The sequence below is a fragment of the Megalops cyprinoides genome, chromosome 2 (assembly GCF_013368585.1).
Source record: "Megalops cyprinoides isolate fMegCyp1 chromosome 2, fMegCyp1.pri, whole genome shotgun sequence".
NCBI classification, from domain to species: Eukaryota; Metazoa; Chordata; class Actinopteri; order Elopiformes; family Megalopidae; genus Megalops; species Megalops cyprinoides.
Genome location: NC_050584.1, coordinates 15391830 through 15417408, shown reverse-complemented (window position 1 = coordinate 15417408; position 25579 = coordinate 15391830). Strand labels below are relative to the sequence as shown.

At 40.4% G+C, this 25579-nt stretch overlaps 2 protein-coding genes and 1 non-coding gene across 3 annotated transcripts; 1 reads left to right on the top strand and 2 right to left on the bottom strand.

Annotated features, from left to right (window-relative positions):
• Positions 1–1832: 1832 nt before the first annotated feature.
• On the bottom strand, positions 1833–4962 carry cmbl (carboxymethylenebutenolidase homolog (Pseudomonas)). The gene is made up of 6 exons (XM_036520711.1): positions 4670–4962; positions 4079–4293; positions 3538–3645; positions 3267–3409; positions 3019–3110; positions 1833–2866 (listed from the first exon to the last, which is right to left on the bottom strand). Exons 2-6 carry the CDS (start codon positions 4291–4293, stop codon positions 2687–2689), a joined length of 738 nt encoding a protein of 245 aa, XP_036376604.1. The 5' UTR covers positions 4670–4962; the 3' UTR covers positions 1833–2686.
• Positions 4963–5240: 278 nt separating this feature from the next.
• On the bottom strand, positions 5241–5314 carry trnat-agu. Its single transcript has one exon. It is a non-coding gene; the product is annotated as a tRNA-Thr (tRNA).
• Positions 5315–6486: 1172 nt separating this feature from the next.
• Positions 6487–25519, top strand: march6 (membrane-associated ring finger (C3HC4) 6). The gene is made up of 26 exons (XM_036521250.1): positions 6487–6820; positions 8755–8854; positions 11558–11631; positions 12230–12373; positions 12930–13002; positions 14183–14351; positions 14487–14679; positions 14835–14896; positions 15005–15037; positions 15173–15224; positions 15336–15394; positions 15745–15825; positions 16585–16653; positions 17885–17959; positions 18254–18388; positions 18681–18800; positions 18898–18998; positions 19404–19541; positions 20045–20249; positions 20538–20607; positions 20701–20882; positions 21827–21961; positions 22227–22316; positions 22428–22560; positions 22814–22949; positions 23425–25519. Exons 1-26 carry the CDS (start codon positions 6802–6804, stop codon positions 23510–23512), a joined length of 2736 nt encoding a protein of 911 aa, XP_036377143.1. The 5' UTR covers positions 6487–6801; the 3' UTR covers positions 23513–25519.
• Positions 25520–25579: the final 60 nt, after the last annotated feature.

Here is a 25579-nt window from a genome sequence, read left to right as displayed (position 1 = left end):
CAGCTCTGTACACAAATTATCATCGAAATGAAGGATATCACAATTTTTTCCCATTTACATCTTTTTTTCCAGAAAATGCAACGATAGCTAGCACAAATTTAAGTATGTAGATAACTGATGGCTATTTTTAAGTTGAAATATATGGTAGCAAATTGTGACAGTGTCTTGCTACTTTTGATACCCAAGTACCCATACTGGAATTTATGAAAGATAAATCATGAAATAGCTAAGTACATATTTCGTTCAAAACATTATAGCTACGCGCTACCTTTCAATTTTAAGCAACGCCTATAGTTTTGCCGGTAGCTAACGTTAATTTAAGGTGGTTGGCTAGTTCTTCGCGGTGAGGTGGTACCAGTCAGCAGACACCCTTTCATTACCGGCGCAGTTTGTACAGGGAACTTCACACAGGGGTTGACACAAGCTTGTGCCGAAAGATGTCAACTTTGGGGACCTTGTCTTTGATGAATATGCTTGGCCATTTATCATTATTAAGCATCAAGATCAAGTCTCGATGGCCGGTCTTTGACGCTCTGAAGGTAACTGTCTAACGTTAGACATCTAGATTCAGTGAATTAGAAAGTTAGCTGGCAATTTTGCTTTTTTTTTTGCCTGTGTTGAAATAACAAAGTGTTCTGTCATTGTATTCTTTGGGAATGTGTGATCAAACAATTGGTTCTGCCCGATTCAAAAATGGGGTAAACTATATTCATTAATATAAGGTGGTTGCAAAAAAACTGTCAACATTATTCATAACATTTCAAAGACAATGGGGCCAACCTAGCCATTTGCCAGTGGAGTTTTGATGCTGAAGCCAACCACTTGTTACTGCAGAATGAGCTACCTGCCATCCATTGGGTTGGCTTACCTGAAATTGACCTGACCCATCAAACTGAAATGTAACATTTTCCAAACTTTTATTTTGCGTAATGACACATGAATGAATAAACAGGCTCAGCACTACATCTTTTGTATCTCAGAAAGAGGTCGCTGTCTATGTTCCCAGTGATAATAATCCTAGTCGTTGTTCTGCAGTTTATTGCACTCAGGTGGTCACATTGTTCCCAGGTTCTGTGAACTGACCCCTGAGAAGCTGGGATCTGCAGGGATTTTCAGGGAGATCTGTTTCACCACTAGCAAAGACAGAATGCTTGTTATTGACAATTTTCTTTGCATTAAAATATGAATACACTCCTTAATGAATGTTTACCACCTTTATTATCTCAAAAAGAATATTTATGGTAATAAAGCAATGATTTTCTGGGATTCTAGTCATGAACGATTTTCAGTAGTAAAAGTTTATTGGTTGGTTTATTTTAAAATATCAGGGGCCACATGCTTTGTGGTACAGATTTTCCACATTGCACAGTTATTAGGGGCACTATAGTGACTTGTGATTTATTAGTAGGGCTATATTGAGAAGTGCACTCACACATTTCATGGGTAATCTTAATTGGCATGTAAATGTAGTTGTATTCGCTTTTTACCACGGGGATTCATAAATTCATTTATACTATACTATTTCTGGGCTGCTAAACAGTGTGAAAATCAGCATAGTTCATAATCACTTTTAGGATTGCTTGGCAAAGAGTCACATCTGAGATGTTTAAGATGCAATATTTGACCAGTGATGCTCTTCAGATAAGCAACATTGTATCTCTCCTTTCATAGTCTCTGAGTCATGTTTATTCTGCTTCCCCTGATAATTAGTTGTGGCAAGAAGCTACAGCATTTGATGTAGCAGCTAGACTATTATCACCAGTCAGTGATTATGCATTTTATATCTGTGGTACCTTTTTTATTTAAGGAGCCAACTGCAAGAATAAGTAATGTTTTTTTTCTTCTTTGTACATTATTGCTCGAACTTTTTCAATCAGTGCATGATTGCAGCTAAAGATATATGTGAGGTTATTAGGTTTATTCACATGAAACTGTAGAATATGCAGTATTACATTAATATTCATATCATTTTTCACTTCATGCAGTGGGAAACGATTAGACCGTATTATTATTCCAGCCTGCCTAAAATCCTTAAATCAAGCTGCATGGCAGTTGGGCATGATGAAGCAGATTATGTTATACTTGTCATCAAATTAGTGCCAAATGCTTAAAATACTTTGCAGGATTTTAAATATAATGCAATGAAGCTTTAATATCCTGCAATGAAAAAGCTAAAATGTGAGAACTTGGAGATGTCTGACCAGCTGCACTTGTTCTTTCTCAGATATGAAGCAGCAACATGTGGTTGAGACCCTGATTGGGAAGAAGCAGCAGATTTTTCTGGCCATGCAGGTTATGAAGATGATCTTGAAAATCGATGACATCAGAAGTCCAGGAGAGTCGGAGGACTGATGAGGGCTATGAGATGTAGTCTCTGTGATGTGCCAGGTCTGAATCAGCTTGTGTAGAATCTGTCCAAACTTTTAATATAATTATTTATTATTTGATTCCATAGCAAACAGAAATTTCAATTTTTAATTGTACTGAGGTCATTAATAAAATGTTTTGTCATGGTGTCATTTTAAACTAATTTTGGATCATTGAGTTGCAGAAAAATCTAGTGATTCCAGTTGTGCATATTTCTCTTTCTATTTCAAAGGTTGATTCCAGCATAGCATCACTTGTTGATATTTTACAGTTCAACAAAACACCTGTTTAGGTAATGGGAATTTGTAAAATAATGATGTTAGATGTATTTATTCAGCCAATTCAGCATGTCCATTCTGGCCTCTTCAATGAAGGGTTTGTCATTTGGATTGATGTCTTCCCTCTTGCGATGAACAAATCCATGGGTTTGGCCTGGAAAAATTTTCACTTGAAAGTCCACAGGACATTTTTCTTGCAGCTTCTTCTCAAGGACAGTCACCTATATAAACACAATAGGGATGTTTATTTGCACTGGAAAATGGCGTTGAGAGCAACATTTTTGCCAATATTTTTAGGAGTAATGCTTCAGTGCAGCAAAGCTATTATATCACTGTTCTCCATATGGTCATAAAGTAATGGAGGTAAACTAACCTGATCAAGTGGTATTACGTCATCCTTCTCGCCAAAAATGAACAGTGTAGGGCTTTTTAACTGATACCTGTCATCAGTGTCTCTGATTATTCCTGTTGTAAGACAAATGCATTCTTCAACACTTAAGAAAGGGAAAAAACACACACTGTACAGTAATGTCCATCTTTTCACCAAAGGGGTAATCCTATTTACATAATAAAGGAAATGAACTGAGCCGTTATTGAAATATATGGCCATCAACATCTCACCGTAAACAGAGACGCCAGCTTTGATTTCTGGATACTGCAATGCCAAGTGGTGTGTGGCAACCCCTCCCCAGCAAAATCCCACAGCAGCTATCTGCTTGGCACCACGCTGCTCCTTCAGGTACCTCAGCACTGCATCCACCTCTCTAGATTAACGGAAATGAGTGATTAAGACTCTGAGTGGACTCAGAACATAACGCAACTGAAGAGCTGATGAGGTTGAAGCTTTGGAGCAACTGCAGAGTTCCTCGGCTTATCTGAATACACCGTTTACTTGTTTATATGCGTCGCTTTTCTGTCTTTCAGCCACTCTTGGAATGTTGACCAGTCTTGATTAGGGTCCCAAGGCTCCTTTCCAACAAAGAAATCTGGGCAAATGGCACTGTAAAATACACACAATTTATTAATATTTTTATGTGATGCAGGAATATAGCAGAGTTGAAATGACCGCTCCGAAAAAAAGTCATTCCAGGTTTTTGTTTTTTTTTGTGAGTAATTTATTGTTTTACAGAGACATTATGCACATATATTAATTGTAGGCTCAAAAAATAACAATGCAAAACCAGGAAAGAATACCTGCACAGTGCTATCATGCTCCCAAGTGATTAACTTATTTGTTAGCTCATGGGTAAAATAAAAAAAAAATACTTTGGAGTGTAATAACAGTCTGCGGGTATTCTTTGAAGATTACATTTCAACAAGATACAATAAATACAACTTTGAGGTCAAAACCTCACACATCGATCCATACACCTGAGCGCTGACTTAAAATTGATTTACTATATAATGAAAATATTTTAATGAAATCCAATTACATGTATCCATTCGAAGCAAGTAAATCGGCAATGTATCTGGTATTGGGGAGCTTCCATCCATAAATGTCCTGGATAACAATTATGGCTTTTTCAGAAACCGAAGACGGATTTACGACGTATGCCTTGATGTGCTCAATCTCTACTTCCTCTCCAAGACCTCCATATTCCATCTTGTCTCCAATGTCGCAGGGACATGGCTTTGCCTCATTTGCCATCTTAAGAGGAACAGATAGAGAATAGCATGTGTTAGCTGTCTGTAATGCGCTATGGATTAAATTACTTTTAAACAACACCGTATGTATGGATACGGACTGCTTTGCCACAATAAACAAATGAAATAATGCATGCAACTTAAATTTAGTGACCGGTCAAAGTGCAAACACATTTGACTTCAGTAAAACATTTCGAAATGAACATAACGTTGAAACTGAAAAATTGAAAAGAATTGAAAAAAGAAACATTTTCGCGTAATCGTACGTTTTAATGACGCTAAGTATAGCTAGCCATGTTGGAAAGCGATGCTTCGAAGTTGAACTAATGAAAATCATTATCCCTTAAAAAAATAATAATTATAATAATATTAACTCTCACCTTCAGATTTTATCGTTGGTTCTTAAATGAAAGGCCGTGATTTGCGTGAATTGCAACGTCCAGCTCCCAGTCCCGGGATGAAAAAGAAAAAATCAATACAGCTAGCTGACTATTTCTTAGTGGCTGATTGGAGCTACGCCCCCCTGAAATCGTATTACGTTGACCGCAACACGTCGAGTACTGACTGTTCGATTGTATTGGACTTGTCTATTCTTGCCACTAATATGTGAAGGATACATAAAGTTAAGTCAATGTTTTCGGGTCGAGCCACAAATGGGTGACGACTTTGGAAATGTAACTTATCAGGGGGTGTGGTTTGAAGAGGAACCCGGAACGGAATTTGATAGCGAGGGATTGCAGTATGGGTGTGTGGTATGATAATTTTATGAAAACAAAAACGATTATTTGACAGCATAACCAGGAACTGAAGTTATTTTTCCCAAACAGTTAGTTTCTGTGTACAGCAACCGTATGCCTAATAGCAAGATGGAAACACATGATTTTTACCAATGCGGTTCATACATTTACTTGTTTGAACGGAATGCTATGGACAGAGGTCGTTGAGAAGAAAAGGCACCGCTGGGATTCGAACCCAGGATCTCCTGTTTACTAGACAGGCGCTTTAACCAACTAAGCCACGGCGCCGTGATGCATGCAAAGGTGAACTCTAACGTTTTTAAAATAGTATATTAAATAATGTAGTATTTTTTTAATGTAAGGTAATTACATTCCGCACAGCTAAGCAAATGAAAGTAAAAGCACATACAATATGTAATATAATATCTCCATACACAGAATGACTTCTAGCCAGCCAACATATACTATGAAATTGTGTGTGTGTGTGCGTGTGTTAGCAGTCCCCTTTTCCCAAATCTGTGTTGCAGAAGTTCTTCAAAGTGCTTGAAACAAAGCCGCACCCTTATCAACACGAGAACCCTCACAGCTGACCTTCAAGTGCAATTGCTCACTGTACCACAAGATGCCAGTACTAACAGCTGATGTGAATTTAACTTGGCGTCATTGTCTCCGCCAGATGGCGTACATTGACGGTTGTTTACAGCCGTGAATACTTGCGAGTTCAAGCCAAGTAGGTCCAAGTTACCGCCATAGATCTCGGAACATTGAGTCCGCAGTAGGCCCAGGTCTATTAAGATCTTACTGTTAAGATCTATCACGTGTTTTATTATTATTATTATTATTATTATTATTATTATTATTATTATTATTATTATTATTATTATCATTGACACGTTGGTAACCACCATAACAAAAATCGTGTTATACACATAATATTATATTATATTCCAAACACTGAAGTTGGATTAGCATCTATGTAAAGACACAGTAAAAAATTGTAATAAATAAATAAATAAAAGAGTTTCGGTAGCCATCAACAATGTTGAAAGATTTTCCATCGCAGCCAATTAAATATCAGGCTTTATACACGTTGCATTTTAAATCTTTCCTGTGTCAACTAACGTTCCATTACCAAGAAGACTATGGATTCAGTCAGCGACCGGAACTTTCAAGAAAAGAAAAACACAGAGAGTGTGTAGTCTTATGGCTTATTGAGGATCTCTGGTTGAACAAACGATTTCCGGTTATGGAACGTTCCATTCAACAACCGTAGACACAATAACCGAGGCACATATAGCCTAATAAATTCTGTTATTACTACGGTACTTCTAAGAAATATTTGTATATCCAGTGTCTGGCAGCATCATTGTTTTCCACAGATGTTGTTGTTCACAGTCGGAAAACGAAACAACGGTCGTGCTCATTTAGTGCTGCCATAATTCGATGTGAAGTGTCGCAAAAATTGGTGTTGCTGTGCGGATTTTTTCCCCTTAGCAAAGAGGGAATGGTTGCAGTTAACTAGCCATTTGAGCTAACATGTTTCACGTTGAATAAATACATTTGACCCCACACCCACGGGGATATCGACGATAAATAGAACAACAGTGTGTCACGCAACCAACTGAGAAAGGTTTAATGTTCGAACGGGGCACGAATTTGGGGATTCAATGTTTCCTTTATGAAGGTGTTTTCATCGTCAGGCACCCAGACGTTGCGTTGATGTGTTGACTGTGGCTTGCTGAAGTGTTACCGAGTGCAGTGCGTCGCCATACAAGATGGACACCGCCGAGGAAGGTAATGAAACACGACCTACCTTTTATGTAAGATAAAATAATAGCCGTTTGGCTAGTATGTAGTAATAATTACTATGCAGCGAGTTAACGATGTCAAAGGTCTTTTTCTGGCCGCCTAGCTGACCAGTCTAACCAATTAGGTATGGGAACATTAGCGAGCTGTGTATCTGATGTTAGCCAGAGAGCCTATGTCAGTGTAGGTAATTTGGCTAACACATCAGGAAGGTTGGTTGCTAACGTAAGCAAACCTGTCTGTTAGATTAACTGTATTAACGCGGCTATCTTATAAATTACTGATGTTAACGTTAGCCTAGCTAACGTTATATGGAACACAACAGTATGTTCGTGCGAATTTGTTTTGATGATTGAGCTTGACAGATGAATGCAGCTAACGTTAGACCCGTCGATGGGTAGTAATAGTCTTGGTAGTTTTAGTTTTACTGAATGATAGCAGTGGAAGCGGACAATAAACAAGCTAATGTGTTAGCTGGCCTGTGAAGTGATGACTTTGAGTCCCTTTAATGTTTGGACAGTCAGCTAGCGAGTTAGCTAACTAAGTAGGCATCTTTGTCAACATACAGTAAGGTCAGCCGGCACCATGACATGTGGTCTAAGCTAGCTAGCTAACATGCTTCAAGTTTAATACATACGCGTGCAGTGTGTACGTTGCTAAGTACTTTGCTTTAAATTAAAGGTTAGCTGGCCAACAGCTGTGAAGTTATTCGAAATTAAGCCCGTGTTAACATTCAGAACTGCATTAATGCCTTTGTGTATTCTGTGGTTTTAAGTATATCTACTAGTAATGGCGATACATTTACGGGAATGTTGGTCAACCGCCGATACACGCATATTACTAGATAGCTAACAGTATGAGTACGACTACCCTATATGCTGAGAGCTGTCGTGGCATGTAGGTAACTATGGTAGATAACATTAGCTCTCTATCTTATGTCGTGCCACCGATCCGTCAGACACAACAGTGCCGGTGGGCTTCATAAAATTTGATTTTAGTTGTCATTCAATTCATGAAGTAATCTGCAGTAATTTTGTGTAGATAGCACTGTGATACAAACATTTCACGTCTATGGAACGTTTTGATCTGCGTCTTGCGTAGAGCTGTGTGTGAAGCAGGTCTTTACGCTACACATGTGTTATTGAATAAGTGTGGTCTAATGCCGCATAATGAAAAGCGGATTGCTTTAAATGAAATCAACGTTATTTTTAGTTTGGGTATAAATGAAAAGGAGATCAAAGAAATTATTATTGAATGAGGAGAAAATCTGATACGAACATGGTGTAATTGATGCAGTTGAAATTTGGCCTTGGATAGAGGGATATAAGTTTTAGTTGATTTTCTTGAATTTCACAGTCAAATTTAAACAATGGGATGAACAGGCCTGTTTTATTGTAGTAGTTGTATAATTTGAGACACAAATTCAACAGGGATTACTACCACATGAAGTCATCAATTCCACATAACTGTGTTATTTTTTGTAATAAAATCAAATATTATTTTGTGTAATCATTTTTAGGCTGTATACATTTTGCATGGGTGGAATACAAAAACCTCATTGGTGGATACACATTCTTGAGAAAATTGACCAAGTTCTCAGACTTGGTGAATGTTCTGAAGAATTGTGAGGTGTTTGGATTACATGTCATGTTTCAGAATTGTCATCTTCATTGTTATTGTCCATGGGATAGCATCTTCAAATGTCAGTTCACTTGTGTACTGTCAGCATGTGGATCACTTTGCTACTGACTGTATGTGTGCCCACCACATATGTTTACTGGTTGGTCTCACAGTGTAGCCAGCCATTGGGAGGTGTGGATGATCTTGAATTCTGTCACAAGCACACCATTCACCGCATTTACTCTGGGTTTTGGTCTTCTGCGGTAGGGCAATAGACTGATTTATGCCTTTGTCTCTTACAGCTGATATATGCAGGGTTTGCCGGTCTGAAGGAACTCCTGACAAGCCACTTTATCACCCCTGCGTTTGCACCGGCAGTATTAAATTCATCCACCAAGAATGGTACGTTCATCTGCCACCCATTTGCAGCAGTCCCTCATAGAGTGGCCTGATCGGGAATAGCTGGGCACCTCATTTCCTCACTCCTCTTTCTTATCCACATATAACTAGAGATTTTTTTTATTGTTACAGCACAACAAAATGGACCGAACAAAACTAATAATTGAAGCGTTTCTGTTCATGCATAAGCTAGAAGTAGAGTTTTGGGCAATTGGCCGTCCACCCCTAAGATATCATAATATATGTTTGTGGTGAATATCAAGTACAAAGACACACAAAGAAGCTGCAATGGCACTCTTACACAGTGTCGTGATTCTTTTTGCATTGCCAGTTGTACTGAATTTGAAATGGAAAGTTCCAGCATCCAGACCCTCATCAGCGTACCGTTGTGCATTCAGTTGAGTTAGCAAATAGACAGTCATTTCCAGACGATCACCCTCGGACCTCCCCACGGATTGGTCTTTTGTACACAACAATTCTGCACGTCTGCTCCACAGTCACTGGCATCCATCAGGGTGGCCTACACAAAGCCTTGATTCATGCTCTAAAAAGGTCTTGGCTCTATTGCTGTCGGCAGTTCCACCTGAGGTGTTGCTGACACTATCTCATTCTGTTGTGCTGGTGACCTCTGGGCCTCTGTGTGGTAATGTGGTCTCCAAATGATGGAGCTGCCTCCTCACGGTTGTACCACCGATCCGGGGGTTGTGGTGATCTGGCATTTTTGAGGCAGGGGAACTTGCAGTGCTAAAACAGTCACAAATGGAGGCAAATTATGTCTTTACATTGGCAAGCCTTGACTCCTGGTGTTAAATTCTGTGGCCTGTCATTTATGACTGTTTGGCCACAAGGTCTTGCCAGATTAGGAATTGGTGACTGTGAACACCCCAGACAGTGAGTAACAGAGCACTGACTTAGCCCAGTCTCCATCATAGAAATGGCACTAAGATACTGTTCTCTTGATAAATGGGACATATCGGTCCCTCTTTGCCTTTAGTGTTTTCCTCCAGGCACGACACCGAACAGTTTGTCACCTCATCACCTGTACCCAGTCACGTCCCTGACTAATCAGGTGACGCCACGCTTACGCAACAGTCATTTAAGTGTATCCCAGTCATGAATGATCGGATCACTTAATCAAATTGCAAAAAAAAAAATTAATCAGGATCCGTAGTCCACGTACTTAATACTTCTAAACACCTACATGAGTAAAAGGTGACACTTTATTCTTATGTTCAACATGTTAAAGCTTCAACCAGTAAGCCTGGCCTGCAAGAGTAAATTAGGAATAAGCGTTCATGGGTAAATGTTTCAGTGCAAACAAAAAAAGTCACTGCATTTTATGCCATGTTCCAAGTTCCACGTTTCAATGAGTAAGTATTATGTTCCATCCGAATATTTTACTGAGTTAAATAACATTGTGGGGTTATTGAGTAAAGCTGTATTTTGGTAACAGCAGAAAGCAGACCCAGCAATTGTTCCTTAAGTCTCTCTCTCTCTCTCTCTCTCTCTCTCTCTCTCTCACCTTTGCTCTCTTCTCACTTCTGTCAGCCCTCTAGTCCTTAATTTCTTGTTACTTCTTACTCTGTTCTCTGTCCAGCTTCTGTCTTTCCCTCTCTCCCTCCCCCTTTCCCCCAGCTCTCTTAGTGACTGTGTTTGGATCAGTGAAAGTTCAGTGAGTGGCACCCTTTGTGTGACCCTTGTCCCAGCACTTTAGGCCAGAGCAGAAAGACCCTGTCACACTCCCCCTGCGAGCCAGGCTGCAGCCATCCCCTGGCTCTGAGCACTGACGCTGAGCCGCGGGTCAGCTGAGCGCTCCTGTGCCGCTGTTGACTTAGAGGTCCAGCACTGGGTCAGAGAGCTTGGAGCCAGGAATGTGCTTAAAGACCAGGAGGCATTCTCATTCTCGCTAGCCCTGTCGCAGCCAGTGTCTTTGAAAAGCAGGCATCTGAATAAACAAGGCTCAGGTGGCGGTTTCACATACTGGTCACATCAAATTTGAAACAATGTGGACAAAATTTAAACTCTTTCATTGTATCTGGAGAAATGCTTAATAATATCCGAGCCACACTTTTATGGGTTGGCTTGTGGGTGCATCGCATTTTTTTAATCCCCATTGATTCTTTTGTGTCAGCGTATGGAGCAAATCAAACCCATTGTTTTGCCGCTTTTAATGGACATACAAGAGTAGGAGTCACTCAAGACCAAGTGAAAGAAATGCGGTTGTGTTATGATGTTATGTGAACACTTAAAAGTTATTGTTATTACCTAATTCATAATAGCTGTTGTTATGTAGACAGTATGTTTAAATGTTTATGCAACATTCATGCTTAACCAGCATTTGAAAACTTCCTACACATGTAATAATGGAAATATATTGAAAGACAGGACAGGATTAACTTGAGCTTTCATTCACTGGGCATTGTGAAAGTGAACTGAACTGGTGACTGATAGGCCAGGGCCTCCTCAGCACCCATCCATTTACAGGACAAAGTCTGACCTATGAGAAGGCACAGTGTAGCAGGTAGCTCACAGTACTGTATTTTCATCATATTAGGCTCTCAGGAGAATGTGTGGCTGAATGGACTTTGAACACAAGCTGCATGCACTTATTTGCTTTTCGTTATAAGACGGCTTTTCCCTGTTGAACCCACCGCTGCACGTGTCAGGCCACGCTTTCAGTAATTAGGCCTCTTTGTTTTTTTACAGCTTGGTTCAGTGGCTAAAACACAGCAGGAAGGAGTACTGCGAATTGTGCAAGCATAGATTCGCTTTCACACCAAGTAAGTAGCTCCATCTCATCGGGTCTCACTGCGTCCTTTGGGTGTGTGCAGATGCGGTTGCATTTTGCATGCAAAGTTGCTCGTTGCATTTTACAAGCTAGAACAATAAATATACAGTGTCTTAACCTGTTTTGTTTTTCCCATCTGATTGGGATTAAGCAAGATTCTTGTGGTATATGTGATAAATGTTGGTGACATGTAGAGCCCTGTCTCAAGAAGGAATGGCCTCTTAATTCTTTTCTCTCTCAAAGAGGTTTGAGATGTTTTTCATTTGTTATTTACGGCCCAGTGAATGCATCCAGAAATTTCCTGGATAGATATGCATTTCAGGAAAGCGTTTCCAGTGTTTGTCATACCAGCTCCTTTCTCTGATAAAATGTAATTGCCTCGACTTCATCTTTCAGTATATCCGAGATGCATTATGCATGTGCATAATGTCTCTTTATTTGACAGGACATCTTCACAAAAGCCCATTTTAATGTCAGTACACTTAAGATCCATGCATCTCAACAGCATTGTGTAGCCTGGGATGAATGGACATGTTTGTATCCAAGAATGCAGTGAAGGGAAGGGTGTTGATGTTGCCTCCTCCTTTCAGTTTATTCTCCAGACATGCCTTCTCGGCTTCCGATTCAGGACATATTTGCAGGGCTGGTGACAAGTATTGGCACAGCCATACGATACTGGTTTCACTACACACTGGTGGCCTTTGCCTGGTTGGGAGTTGTTCCTCTCACAGCATGTAAGTAAAGCATATCCCAGTCTAAATGCGCATTACCCTGACTTTGTCACATACCTTTCATTACGAAGTGGCCTGAAATGATTCCTGAGAAAAAAATTATGCCTGCTGATTTTTTGAAGTGAAAATAAGTTAATGCCAGCTAGCCACTTTCATGTATTAAAACGTAATGAGTTTGATTGAATTGTTTTCTGTATTTTTTTTTTACTTTCTGGAAATGAATCTGCTAGCCTGATAAAAAGGTTTAGTTTTTAGTTACTACCTCCAGTGCTGACACTTTCCCTCAAAAGGCTGTTTGCTGCCATAGAAAACAATATTTGGTAGTCAGATAGGGCAGTGCTCTGTTTATCTGCAGTGTACAGCTTTGTAGGCCCAAGTCCCTGACACAACATAGCACTGAAATTGATGATGTGTGAGCAACCTGTGAATTAAACAGGAACACCAGATGCAAGGGTGTTGGAGTCTGTGAAACACAGAGCTAATGTTCCCTCTTTCACCCCCCCCCCCCCCCCCTAACCTCCCCCGCCCCCCGCCCCCTTCCACCCCGTCTTTCCAAAAGGTCGCATCTACAAGTGTCTATTTACTGGCTCCGTGAGCTCGCTTCTGACGCTGCCATTAGATATGCTGTCCACGTAAGTTCCCCCGTCACTGTCTGCGCCGCTTAACAGCTCCTTTCAGTAGCAGCCACGATGCTTCTCCACCTCCTCAGACACCATTGATTTTTCTCTGTGAGCGTGCCTGCTGTATTGCCTGCCATTTTCTAAGGGTTCCACGTTTAGAAACAGAGGTGTGAGATCACACGAATGAACACTGATGTTATTCAAGCCTAGAAAGGCACAGGTTCTAGGGAGAGCTCTCCTTTGCTGTTTTGAATTGGCTTATTTTAATATGTTTGTACTATGGAGGCGTTGTAGCTGGAACAGGCAAGGGGCACCCCACACCACTGACAATTGCTGTAGCTGATATGAACGGAAAGAGCAGCTTGCTGTGGTTACATGCTCATTGAGATGAGCCCTTTGTGGAAGAAGATGGCTAGATGGATAACTGTCATTACACATCATTACCCACGAGACATTCCCAGTCATATGGGTAGAGACCTCCGTGTCAGCCACTGTGGCACTTTGGGGTTGGGTTGGCTGTACCGCACACTGTTTTAGCTGTGTCTCTCTCCATGTTTATACAAGCAGATGAGCTGGCTGTCTCTGTAAGTCCAACAGGAAATGTAAGGGATTTCACACAATAGTGGCAAAAGACCTGTGAACTATATTGCAATTTTTGCAGATTTCCAGTTGAGATATTTGGTTCAGTTCGCAAGTTAGTCTTTTATTTTTCAGGAGAGATGGAGAATAGCAAACAACCAGTGTTCAGCCTACAGCTGTGTCCATAGTGAGACATTACTGGTAACAAATGTGGAAAAAAAAGCAAGGCAGCATGAGTAATACTTTTGTTAATAACTCAAAAATAGAAATGTGTAGCCTCCTCACTTGAATATATTTTCTTACTGTCAGTCCATCTGATATCCTAGTCATCGCTGTTGCTGCAGGGAAAATTGCATTTCCTTTACTTAGAATGCTTTCTGGTGGGTTAACACTTTTGTTTGGTCTTTGCTTATTTTTTGAATGAACCCCCCCACCCCCCAAAAAAGCTAAATCCTCTCTGCAGTTTGACATAATGGGTATTCTTCATGTGCAAAATGAGCCTTGTGTGTTCCAAACCCACAAACAAAATTTATCAAGACAAGAAAAGTTGAAGTGCAGGAAAAATGTCTGATGATTATGTGGCTGATGTGGGTGTTGCTCTGTTCTGTTCCAGAGAGAACTTGCTGGCAGACTGCTTGCAGGGCTGTTTTGTAGTGACGTGCACCCTGTGTGCGTTCATCAGTCTTGTGTGGCTGCGCGAGCAGATAGTCCATGGTGGCGCCCCCCAGTGGTTGGAGCAGAATCAGCAGCAGCCCCCCAACGCAGCAGGGCAGCCCAACGAGGTAATCCCCGTCTGACAGACATGCTCACTCTCCTCCCACGTTATTCCACCCCTCTTCTGCATACACGTAATACACGTTAAGCTGCAGCATCGTGGGGAGATGGGGTGGTTGAGCGTTGTGCTTCTTCTCTGAAAGGCCCCTGGTGCTGGAAATGGGGGTGCCGAAAACCAGCCCGCCCCAGCACCCGCCAACCCCCCTGCTGAGAACGAGGTGGTGGCCGACAACCCCGACATCCAGATGGACCCAGTCGAGGACATGGAGGTGGACAACGAGGACGAGGACGATGCGGGCGCAGAGGATGCTGCGGACGCCAACAATGGGGCGCAAGGTACCATCAGTCCAGATTAAGGGCGTGCGCTGGCGTGTCTGCCCGTCACATTTGGCTGCTCGATGTATGATGACGTTGCTATGGTTTTAGCAGGCAGTGGGGAATGAGAGCAGCGGAGAGATTAACGTTTTAAACCTGATTGATTGTCACTGTAGATGATATGAACTGGAATGCGCTTGAGTGGGATAGAGCAGCAGAAGAACTCACCTGGGAGAGGGTACGTGTGCTGTCAGCCGTGTGGCGTCACACTTTCTGCCAAGCATATGTCTAGCCAATGACTTAACTGACAAATTTCTCACTTTCTCACAAATGTTTTCTCTTACAGATGCTTGGACTTGATGGCTCATTGGTTTTTCTGGTATGTAAATCCGCCTGATAATTGAAGTAATCACAGTTTTGGAATATATGGGGTTATTGGAAAGATGTTTTTGCTGCAGGAAACAAAGATGTAAATAAGGCTCTAGTTAAAAGGTTTGACCTTTCTCTTTCCCAGGAACATGTCTTCTGGGTCGTCTCACTGAACACACTCTTCATACTGGTGTTTGGTATGTTTCTCCATTTGTTTAAATTAAACGGATGAGTATGTACCATTGGTAATATTTTATATTTTATATAGCTTAATTCACACGTTTTTATGTGCTGTTCCTTGTCTTCAGCTTTTTGCCCCTATCACATTGGGCACTTCTCTGTTGTGGGACTTGGTTTTGAAGAATATGTAAGTATTGCCACACTGGCAGTTGTCATTAATTTTGAGTCTTTTGTAGAATGTTTAACTGTGCTAGAATAGCCTCCATGTCTCAGTGACCCAGAAATTACATTCTAAATAGAATGTCTGTACAGGGGAATAGCTGACCTCTCTGTGGGTTTACTTTGTAATTGAAATGTCCCAGATACTGCAGACCCCAGCCCTGAGGCCTTGACGAGCAGGGAGGAAATCTCACCCAGATGTTTGATTCTCTCTGAGTAGAGATGTTTTCATGTTGACATAAGATTTCAGAATGCACCAGAGTGTACGTGAAGAAAAGCTGGGGTTTGTAGAAATTTTACATGTGTTTTCCCTTCCAGGTCCAAGCCTCACACTTTGAAGGCCTGATCACAACGATCGTGGGCTATGTCCTCCTGGCTGTGACATTGATAGTGTGTCACGTATCCTTCTGTCCTGTGTCCGTTGCCAAGCTGACGTGACCGCTGGGTGTGGCACAGCTGCGCTGGCTCATCCTGACAGGGACACCGTGCCAAACTCGCACTCTGAGGGCCAGCCTGCTTTTTCAGGGCACGCTGGTCACCACCTGTATGAGTTCAAAGTGCATTTAATTAGAGGAGTAGATTTATAAAGCCACGATGCCACTGTTAACCGATCTTGTTTCTGATGCTATGTCAGTTTTTGTTCTGTGTTCAAGGGTAGTAAAATAAGCAGTCAGTGCACCGTTAAGATTGCGAAATGTCAGTACATTTACTGGTGGAGCTCAAAGAGACTTAACATTGATATATGTTTACCATCTTCCACACACTTTTAGTTTGATCTATGTTTAGAAATGAAGAATTCTCAGCACAGGGGCTATATGGAGGCCATGAGATGGGAGTAATTAAGATTCTAATCAAACAGAAGAATTGAGAGAGATGATGTAATATGACCCAAGAGTAAATGAATTTATGCCAGTTTATGCATTTTTTCACCATTTCCCCCCGACTAATAAGTACAAATATGAAGATGTTTCCTGTTGCAATTGTAATGTCTACCACAGCTATTTCTAAAATAGCCTTGAAACAGTTTGACTCATTTTTTAATGCACCACAGCTCCAGTCTGAAGCCTTTTGTACAAGAATGATGCTTTGTTAGTGTTACTGCCTTCGGTAATGGGGTGGACCTACAACAGCATGTTGTTCCTTAATGAAAATACCCAGGGTTTAGCAGCTCTGGTGAGGTTCCAAAGATCACGCCGCCTGCTAGGAGTTTGCTACATTGTTGTAAAGGTAACTCATTTCATGTTACTCTTTGTGTGGTCATTGGTCTTTCATGTTGCAATTTTGTTCTGTCCCAGGCTAGTTGTTCTTTTCTGAACTGTAGCCAACATCAGGCCTTCGATTTTTAATCTCATTCTACATAGGAAAATAAAGATTGCTACTGGCTTTTATACCAAAAAGTCTGCAATCATAATTGGAGCTTACATAACCCTGAACAGGAAATGATAATCACTGTTGTCTATGGAAAGGATTTTTTGCTGTGTTTGTTTGATATATTAAATCTCCTAGTATTGTTCATCCTGGAGAGGTAAAATTGTAGTCGTGTTGGTGACATGGAAAACAACACAGGTAAAAACTTTATTTAGGTCATTAAAGAACTGAGGGATTTCACCTACAAAAACAAAGCAATATCTGACACAGTAAATTCAACTGGAATTAATCAAAGGTTTTCAGAATTTCTTACACAGGTCATGTTCAAATACATGTTGTCTGTTTTGTTGACATAAAAGCATAATTCATAAGAACATGGTTAATATTCCTTTTTAATACTCTGTCCCAACCTTACTGGTGTTTTTTTGAAAAACATGAACCATTGTCCATACATGTCCAAGTTAAATGAAAGCACTTCGCCAACAGCTGCAGGATTATTTCCATCTAATTTTCTCAGATACACAGCAGAGAAATACCATTTAAAAGTCACGATGTAGTCAGTTGTTCTGGATTTACATTAATAAGTACTGTAAATTTTGCCATTTTTTTGCTTATTTTGCCCTAGTCATTTTGGCTAGCTAGTGTAAATAGATATATAATTGTTTTTGCAACTTTAGTTTTGTAAAATAATATTGGTTATTTAACTACTGAGAGATACTTGTGTGGATGTGTATTCAGATTTTACCTACATCACCAAGATTTTGACTTGGGTACAGAAAAGATTTTTTCCTCTTCAGAATGTGAATCTACAATTAGTACTGGATTGCAGTTAAGACTGTGGCCATTGTGGTTCATTTCTGTGAATTTTTTACATGCCTCAAAACCATAGAATATGTAGTATTATAATGCAATTTTTTAAAATGCTGCCGTAGGAGAAAATGCTCTGCTTATGCCAACCTGCTTAATGTCCTTTAATTTGGCAGCACTGCAGGGGGAATAATAAGGTGGAACCTTTATGCCTACTGTAATGATTATTTTAATTTTCCACTGATACACTGGAGAGTTTAATCCAAAAATCTTCACTTTTCAGGTTTCATTGTTGGTGGTTGTGGAGATTGGTGTCTTCCCACTCATTTGTGGCTGGTGGCTGGATATTTGCTCCTTGGTATGAAAGCTATTTACTAGTATAAGAATTTATCATTCCTGTAATGAGCAATAAATAAACACATTAAAGTAGCTTAGTTTTAATGTACTTAGGAGCCATGCCTGTAGTGATCACTGACATAAACAAAAATAATTGTGTAAAACACCTGCTGAAATGTTTTATCCACATGAGGACAAATTCAATTGCAATAAGACCGAATGTGTCCTTATTGAGTTTTTCCACGTGTCCTTTCTGTTTAATAGCAAGTAAAAATACGTCAGCTGTTAACATACAGATTTAACTTTCTTTTTGTAGGAAATGTTTGATGCCTCTTTGAAGGATAGAGAGCTGAGTTTCCAGTCTGCCCCTGGCACAACCATGTTCCTTCATTGGCTTGTAGGAATGGTCTATGTCTTCTATTTTGCATCTTTTATTCTCTTACTGCGAGAGGTAAGACATTGGCTGTCTGTCTGACTTACTTCATCTGATCTTATGTTTTGTATTATAACATTCTGATTGAAAGATTTATTTCCGGTGTAATGTAAACATCTAAACCCCATGTGTATTTTGGTGCACAGCTAAAATACATAGTTCAGAGTAATATTTTGCTTAAGGTCAATGTTGTCATCAGTGACTGACAAGAAAGTTAATATAAAGGCTAAGGAATAAACCATGTGATCACTGGCTTGCTGGCCAATCCTAATGGCAAAAATAATGCTGTTTCACTATCTCACTTTCTCAGGTGCTAAGACCTGGAGTCTTGTGGTTTCTGAGAAACCTGAATGATCCTGATTTTAATCCTGTACAAGAAATGATTCATCTGCCAATATACAGACATTTCAGAAGATTTATTTTATCAGTGGTATGTAGAAACCTGTCTTTGCTGTCACAGATATTTTTTCTAGGATTGCTGCTGTAGGATACATGGACCTGAAAATGTTTTTTCCTTTCCCTTGCAGGTTGTTTTTGGTTCCATTGTCCTGCTCATGCTATGGCTTCCTATCAGGATAATCAAACTAATATTACCAAACTTTCTTCCATATAATGTAATGCTCTACAGGTAATTTCTACAGGTTTATTTGGTGATGTGTTTTCTAGGAAAAGCTAGTTAATTATGTTTATACTAATGTTAATACTTCAGGAGTCACACATAAATTTAGGGGGGGAAATGTTTCTGTCTAACAGGGATCCAATTCAAGTGCTCTTTTCTTAATAAATCATATCAGTGTTTACTGTTGTCCATGTGCAGATCATCTTGTCTCCCCAATGCGACATGCAACACTGCCCTCCAAGTGCAGCCTATGCTGTATAGATTGTTATGGTTGAGGCTGACTTGACACCTTTGCAATACTTTAATTTCCATTGCATTATTCCTTTGCATTCCATTATCCCTTCCATCTGTTACTGATGAGGAAGTTATGTTAGGGAGGTGTGCTGATTGGCTGATCTATGCCCCTCCTCCTAGTGATGCACCAGTGAGCGAGCTGTCTTTGGAGCTGCTACTCCTGCAGGTGGTTCTGCCAGCGTTGCTGGAGCAGGGTCACACGCGCCAGTGGCTGAAGGGCCTGGTGCGGGCATGGACTGTCACTGCTGGATACCTACTGTGAGTACTGGGACAGAGACCTCGTCTCTCAGGGGACCCGCGTGTAATCACTAAACACGGGCTTGCCTGGTGTTAAGAGGGATGTATGGTTACAGGGATGATTCAGTAAATCTCTGGCGTGGTTGTTCCCCTGTTCCATGCTAATTAATTTGAGAACAGTCTGTACTTATTACCCAGTCATATCTGTGCAAGTCATGGATGTGGTTGCTTGTAAAAAGGCTGTGTGCTTGCATACAAATGTAACAGATGTCGTTTATGATGGTCTAATGCTACATAATTTGTTGTTTTACTCCTAAATTTAATTGTATTGTCTTGAATATATTTCCATGAAGAAAACTGCAGTTGTGACATTTGTGTTATGTTAATTTAGTTGAAAGACATTTTAATTTGCTAAAGTATATTAGTTGATTGTGTACCGATGCATCACAAACACTTCTGTGAGTATCGGGTATTTCATGAGTTATTAGTTTCCTGATCCAAAATCTGTTAATATCACTTGACAGAGACCTTCACTCTTACTTACTGGGTGACCAAGAGGAGAATGACAACAATGCAAACCTGCAAGCTAACAACAACCAGCAGGCCCGCAACAACAACGCCATCCCCGTGGTGGGGGAAGGGCTGCATGCCGCTCACCAGGCCATACTACAGCAAGGTGGCCCTGTGGGCTTCCAGCCCTACCATCGTCCCATGAGGTTCCCCTTCAGGGTGAGCTCCGCGTGTTCATTACCACCTGTGATTCACAAGCAGTTCTCCTGGCTGGCTCACACACAGCTGTGGTCCTTTTTAGAGTAACAAGTAACATTCTGAGTTTGGTGTATGTAGCTTTACCTGATACTGTAATCAGGAAGTCGAACATATATGAATAAGTGCCACTACTCAGTAAGTGTGAATGCTTTATGAGTTTCCCTGGGCACAAATAAATAAATACATTTTACATATACATGTCACCTTGAATGATGCTGATGCAATTGCAATCTGTGGCTTTTTTTGTAGATTGTGTTGCTGATCGTGTTCATGTGTGTGACCCTGTTGGCGGCCAGCCTGGTTTGCCTCACATTACCAGGTGAGTTGTAGACACACACCTTTTGTTACTTGCATTTGCTGTGCTTTTGGTTTGTCCCCCTGTCTAATTCCAGTCTCTCCTGGGCCTCGGCAGTGTTCACCGGCCGCTGGCTGATGTCCTTCTGGACGGGCAGCGCCAAGATCCACGAGCTGTACACTGCAGCGTGCGGCCTGTATGTGTGCTGGCTGTCCATCCGGGGCATCACCGTGCTGCTCGCCTGGATGCCTCAGGGCCGCACGGTCATCCTCCTCAAAGTCCAGGAGTGGTCACTGATGGTAATGTGAAGTGTCCATAAAGCTAAACACAGGATGCTGCTCCTGCATGTGCATCTTTTGCACATATGTCTACATAATGGTGAAACGTGAAAAATGTATACGTCAATCTTTGCTATTCTCTTGGATTATGTGAGCCATTTGCAGCTTTGACTCCACATTCTAAACATATTGCCAAAGGACTTCACCTACTTACAACAGTTTAAATTTTAAAATTATATTTTAAAATTCTTATAATTTAAAATTTTAAATGATGTATCTTTTTAAAGAAAATGATTTTGATAGTTTATCACTTGAATCTAGTAAGATTAACTCCAGTATATTTCTCCTAATACTGGACTAAATAACTGTTGAACTAGTATACCTTCCCAAGGATTGTTAGCCAGATGTATTAAATTAAACTGGTCTTGAAAATTAAGTTAGGGTATGCCAGTAATTGTTCTTATCTATTTGTTTATTTAGTCTGTGAGCACCTTTCATACAGCGTTCTGGTGGACTTTAGTAAAGAGCTCTTTAAAAATTAAGGGTTTAGCAGTTTCCATTATAAAACAGTAGTAAGATGAGTTTTACCTTAACAGCATCTTTTTTTTTTAACAAATACAATGAACCAGGACAGGAATTAGATATTTTAATTATATAATCACTTCTGACTAAGAGGTTTGTCAAAAAACTCATTCAGTGGTGGCATAGTATTTCTAGGAGCTTAATTTTTCGATTATCATAATCTTAAATCACAGTTATTTATTCTGCCTGTAGCAGTTAATGTAATTATTTTTTCTTTTATCTCCAATCTCATCCAAAGGTCATTTTGTATCCCCATGTTAAATGTAATTTATTCAGTGCCAGGAGACCATACTAACAAGGCCTGAAGGCTTCGTTGTCAGTGAGAGCACCAACCTTTGTTTCTGTGAAAGATTCACATTAATATGTTAATGATGTCTTTCTAGATCATGAAGACCCTGATAGTAGCAGTGCTGGTGGCTGGGGTGATCCCACTACTCCTGGGCCTGCTGTTTGAACTGGTCATCGTGGCTCCCCTCAGGGTCCCCCTGGACCAGACACCGCTCTTTTACCCCTGGCAGGTGTGTATCACTGGCTCCATGACCAATGCCACAGGGTCACACCCGCAGTATCCATACCTCAGAGCTACTCATGGACCTCAGCCAAGCGAATGTGGTACCTTCTGACAGGCTGTCAGCATTGCCTGTGTATATCTTTAATGTCTCGAAAAAACGGATCTAATATGTAATGACTTGCTAAAGTATGCCTTTGTAAGAGTAGCTTTTACTTTCTACATTCATGTTTGCAAGCGAAGGTGTGGCTTATTTTCCATGTTGTGTGACGCAGGACTGGGCTCTTGGAGTGCTCCATGCCAAAATCATAGCTGCCATTACTCTCATGGGTCCCCAGTGGTGGCTGAAGACAGTGATTGAACAGGTTTGTGGGCATTTATAGTTTTATGAAATAAATTGTATGAACATCCTGAGCCACCTGATGGACTTCTGCTCCTAACTGGGACACTGTTTTTTCCCTTTGTATTCACTTAAGGTGTACGCAAATGGAATCCGCAACATTGACCTGCATTTCATTATCCGCAAGCTGGCAGCTCCAGTCATTTCTGTCTTACTTCTGTCCCTCTGTGTGCCGTATGTCATTGCAGCTGGCATTGTCCCCATCATAGGTAGGTTTTATAAAAGCATTCTGCATTTTCAGGAACAGTCTTAACATTTCCTCTTTTATCTTAAGCGAATGAATATCGTATCCATAAGAGAGTTACGTGACAGCCTAGTCTGAGCTGAGATGTGTACGAGGTCACAAGGATAAATTGAAATAAAACCCTGGACTGTATACGCGGATTGTGCATGAAAAAGAGGGTGGACTGCACACGTCTGAGGCATTTCGTCAACTAACGGCACACGGCCATTCCTCTGCAGGGGTTACCATGGAGATGCAGAATCTGGTGCAGCGCAGGATCTATCCATTCCTTCTGATGGTGGTGATGCTGATGGGAATCCTCTCTTTCCAAATCCGTCAATTCAAGCGCCTTTATGAACACATAAAGAACGACAAGTGAGTCCCCTCTGTGTTCAGCAGCACAGCTGTACTGCGTTTGTGGGCCTGGACCATGCTTTAATTCAGTTCAGCAAAACCATTTTCCTCATGGCTGACTTTTTTGGATGTTATCACTTTTTTGGAAATTGTCAGCTGCCAAGTGCTTCTGAGTGAATAGTGATGGAATGTCCATTAAGTTGTGCTGACACATCCTCTTGTGTAATCCTCTCGTGAATGTGGTTTGTGTCCCGTCATGCGTATAGACCAAACTTGAAATGCATTTAAAGGTTTAAGGAACAGGTTTTGTTGATAGAAATAAGGTTCTCCCTGACCATAGGCTTTAAACATAGAAGGTTTTGAAACTGTGAAACAAACATCATATGGATAGTTTGTATGCCAGTGCATTTTATAATATCTGATCTGATAGCAGAAATCTAGCATAATGTTAAGGACAAAAGGAGTTGTTCACTGGTCTGTCTGTGTCTTCATCCAGGTACCTTGTTGGCCAGAGGCTTGTAAACTATGAACGCAAGGCTGGTAAAGCGAGCTCGGCACCACCCACCAGTTCTCCTCAAGAGTAGAGTCTGCTGTGTGAAACGCCAGTCCTCGGCTGACTGCCTCACTGCCCCTCTCCCTGGCCCCACCCACCAGCTGTCTTCAAGAGTAGAGTCCGTTGTGTGAGACGCCAGTTCTCAGCTGACTGCCTCACTGCCCCTCTCTCTGGGTCGCTCATCACATTTCTGTCTGTGGCTTCTCCTCTCCCTGACCTTCCCCTTCCCTGCTTGTAAGTGAAGCTTGAGAACTGTACATGTGTAAATATTGGGAAACAATTCCAAAAAACATCACCTTGGATGAAAAGAATGAGCATTGTACATCTTTGGAAAAAAAAATGTATTAATTTATTAAATCATTGTCACTTTATCTTTTGGACTCCTGTTGTTCAGTCTGGAAATAACCCAGTGCCAATGACTAATTAGCCCATGTAAAGAAATGTAATGTTGAGATTAGCTCGGCTAATCAGGTCACCAGCCATTGTGCTGGAGTACGCTGGATAAATGTACTGCTGAGGTAAATCTGTCAGGTGATGTGTTCAGGTGTTTGCACAGGTAAAGGACAGAAGGTAAATATTTGGTCATGTTGCTTTTTCTTTGAGGGAGTGTAATGACATTAAAGTGTGAAGACAAAACTCACTACTTAGGTGGACAATCATGGGTTCCAAGGCCTGTAACATTTGCTTGACATCCTGTGTCCTTGACATCCATCCAAAAGCACACACTAACTTGAGTTACATCTTTATACAATCACATGCGGTTTTTTTGTATTCTTTAGAATTACTAGACCACTTGATCAAGAAAACCTGTGTGAAACAAAAGTTGAAAAAAAATATATATAATGGTTAAGAGAGTAGAAATAACCTAATTTTAGATTTGTTCAGTGATTCTCTGTACTGTATTGTTAAAGAATTACTTACAGCAAATCCCATTTCAGACGCAGAGAAAGGTTCATCATCTTATTTTGCACACAAGCTACATTTCATTTTTTTCACATCATTGGACATGCAAATACCGTCAGCTTGAACCCTGATAAGCACTTCAGAGTATGGAAAGAAAAACTCCTTTCATTTAAAAGCTGTTTGTTTTATAATGTAAATAGTTGGTCAGTCATTCCTAGATTTTTATTGTTAGTCTCTACCATCAGGGGCAATTGTGGGAATGCAGAGAAAGCTAAAACTTAAATCTGCATTAAAGTATTACGTAAAGTTGCACTCTGACAGAAAATGATGGCAACACCAGTAAAGCCAGATTATTATTTCAAGTTCTGGCTAAAATTAATAATAATAACAGTGCTGGGAGGATCACATTGCACCAAGTTGCTGTATTGTCTTAAAATACTAAGGAGTGAAATCATCGTCTAAAATGGACATTTTCCCCTCATTTTTTTCTTTTGGAGAGGGGTATATTTTGTCATGTTCTGATAATTTTGAAAATAATTATTTTATTAAATGAGCAATCTTAATGACAGCATAGTTTTCATGAAGTCTTGATTAAAGCTTCAACTTCAGTCTTGTTTGTTTTTACCAGACTGATTTGAAGTGGCACATGACTTATTTGAATGCAAATTTTCTGTAAGTGACCTTATATCATCTTAAACTGTACAAACCTGAGTGATGCTATTAGCCTGTTGGTTTTGTTTGGCTTCTTTTCAAGCAAAATGTGTATTCTATTTTTATATGTATATATAAATGGCATGGCAATTGTGTTTGTATAAGTCTTAACATAGAATATGTTATGGTTTGGTGAGCTGTGTACATAGTTTTGTTACCTGAATCACATTTCTGAACAAAACCATAGCTTTTCATGGGCATGCTACGACAGGCTGGGGTGAATACAATACTTGCAGGTGTTCAAAACTGATGCTGCCTGATAATTGTGTTGTCAGCTCGTTCCTCCCCTAGCATGCGTGAGAGGTGTGACTGTTTAAAATATATTGCTGGGGAGGCATTGACCATTTAGGTCAACATTGTTGGGGAATACACCTTTTTTAAAAAGTTCATTACAAATATTAAATCATAGAAATAATGTGTGTTTTGTTTCTTTGTTTCTTTGTTTGAGAAATGATTATATTCCAGGTCTGCATCATACCCATTC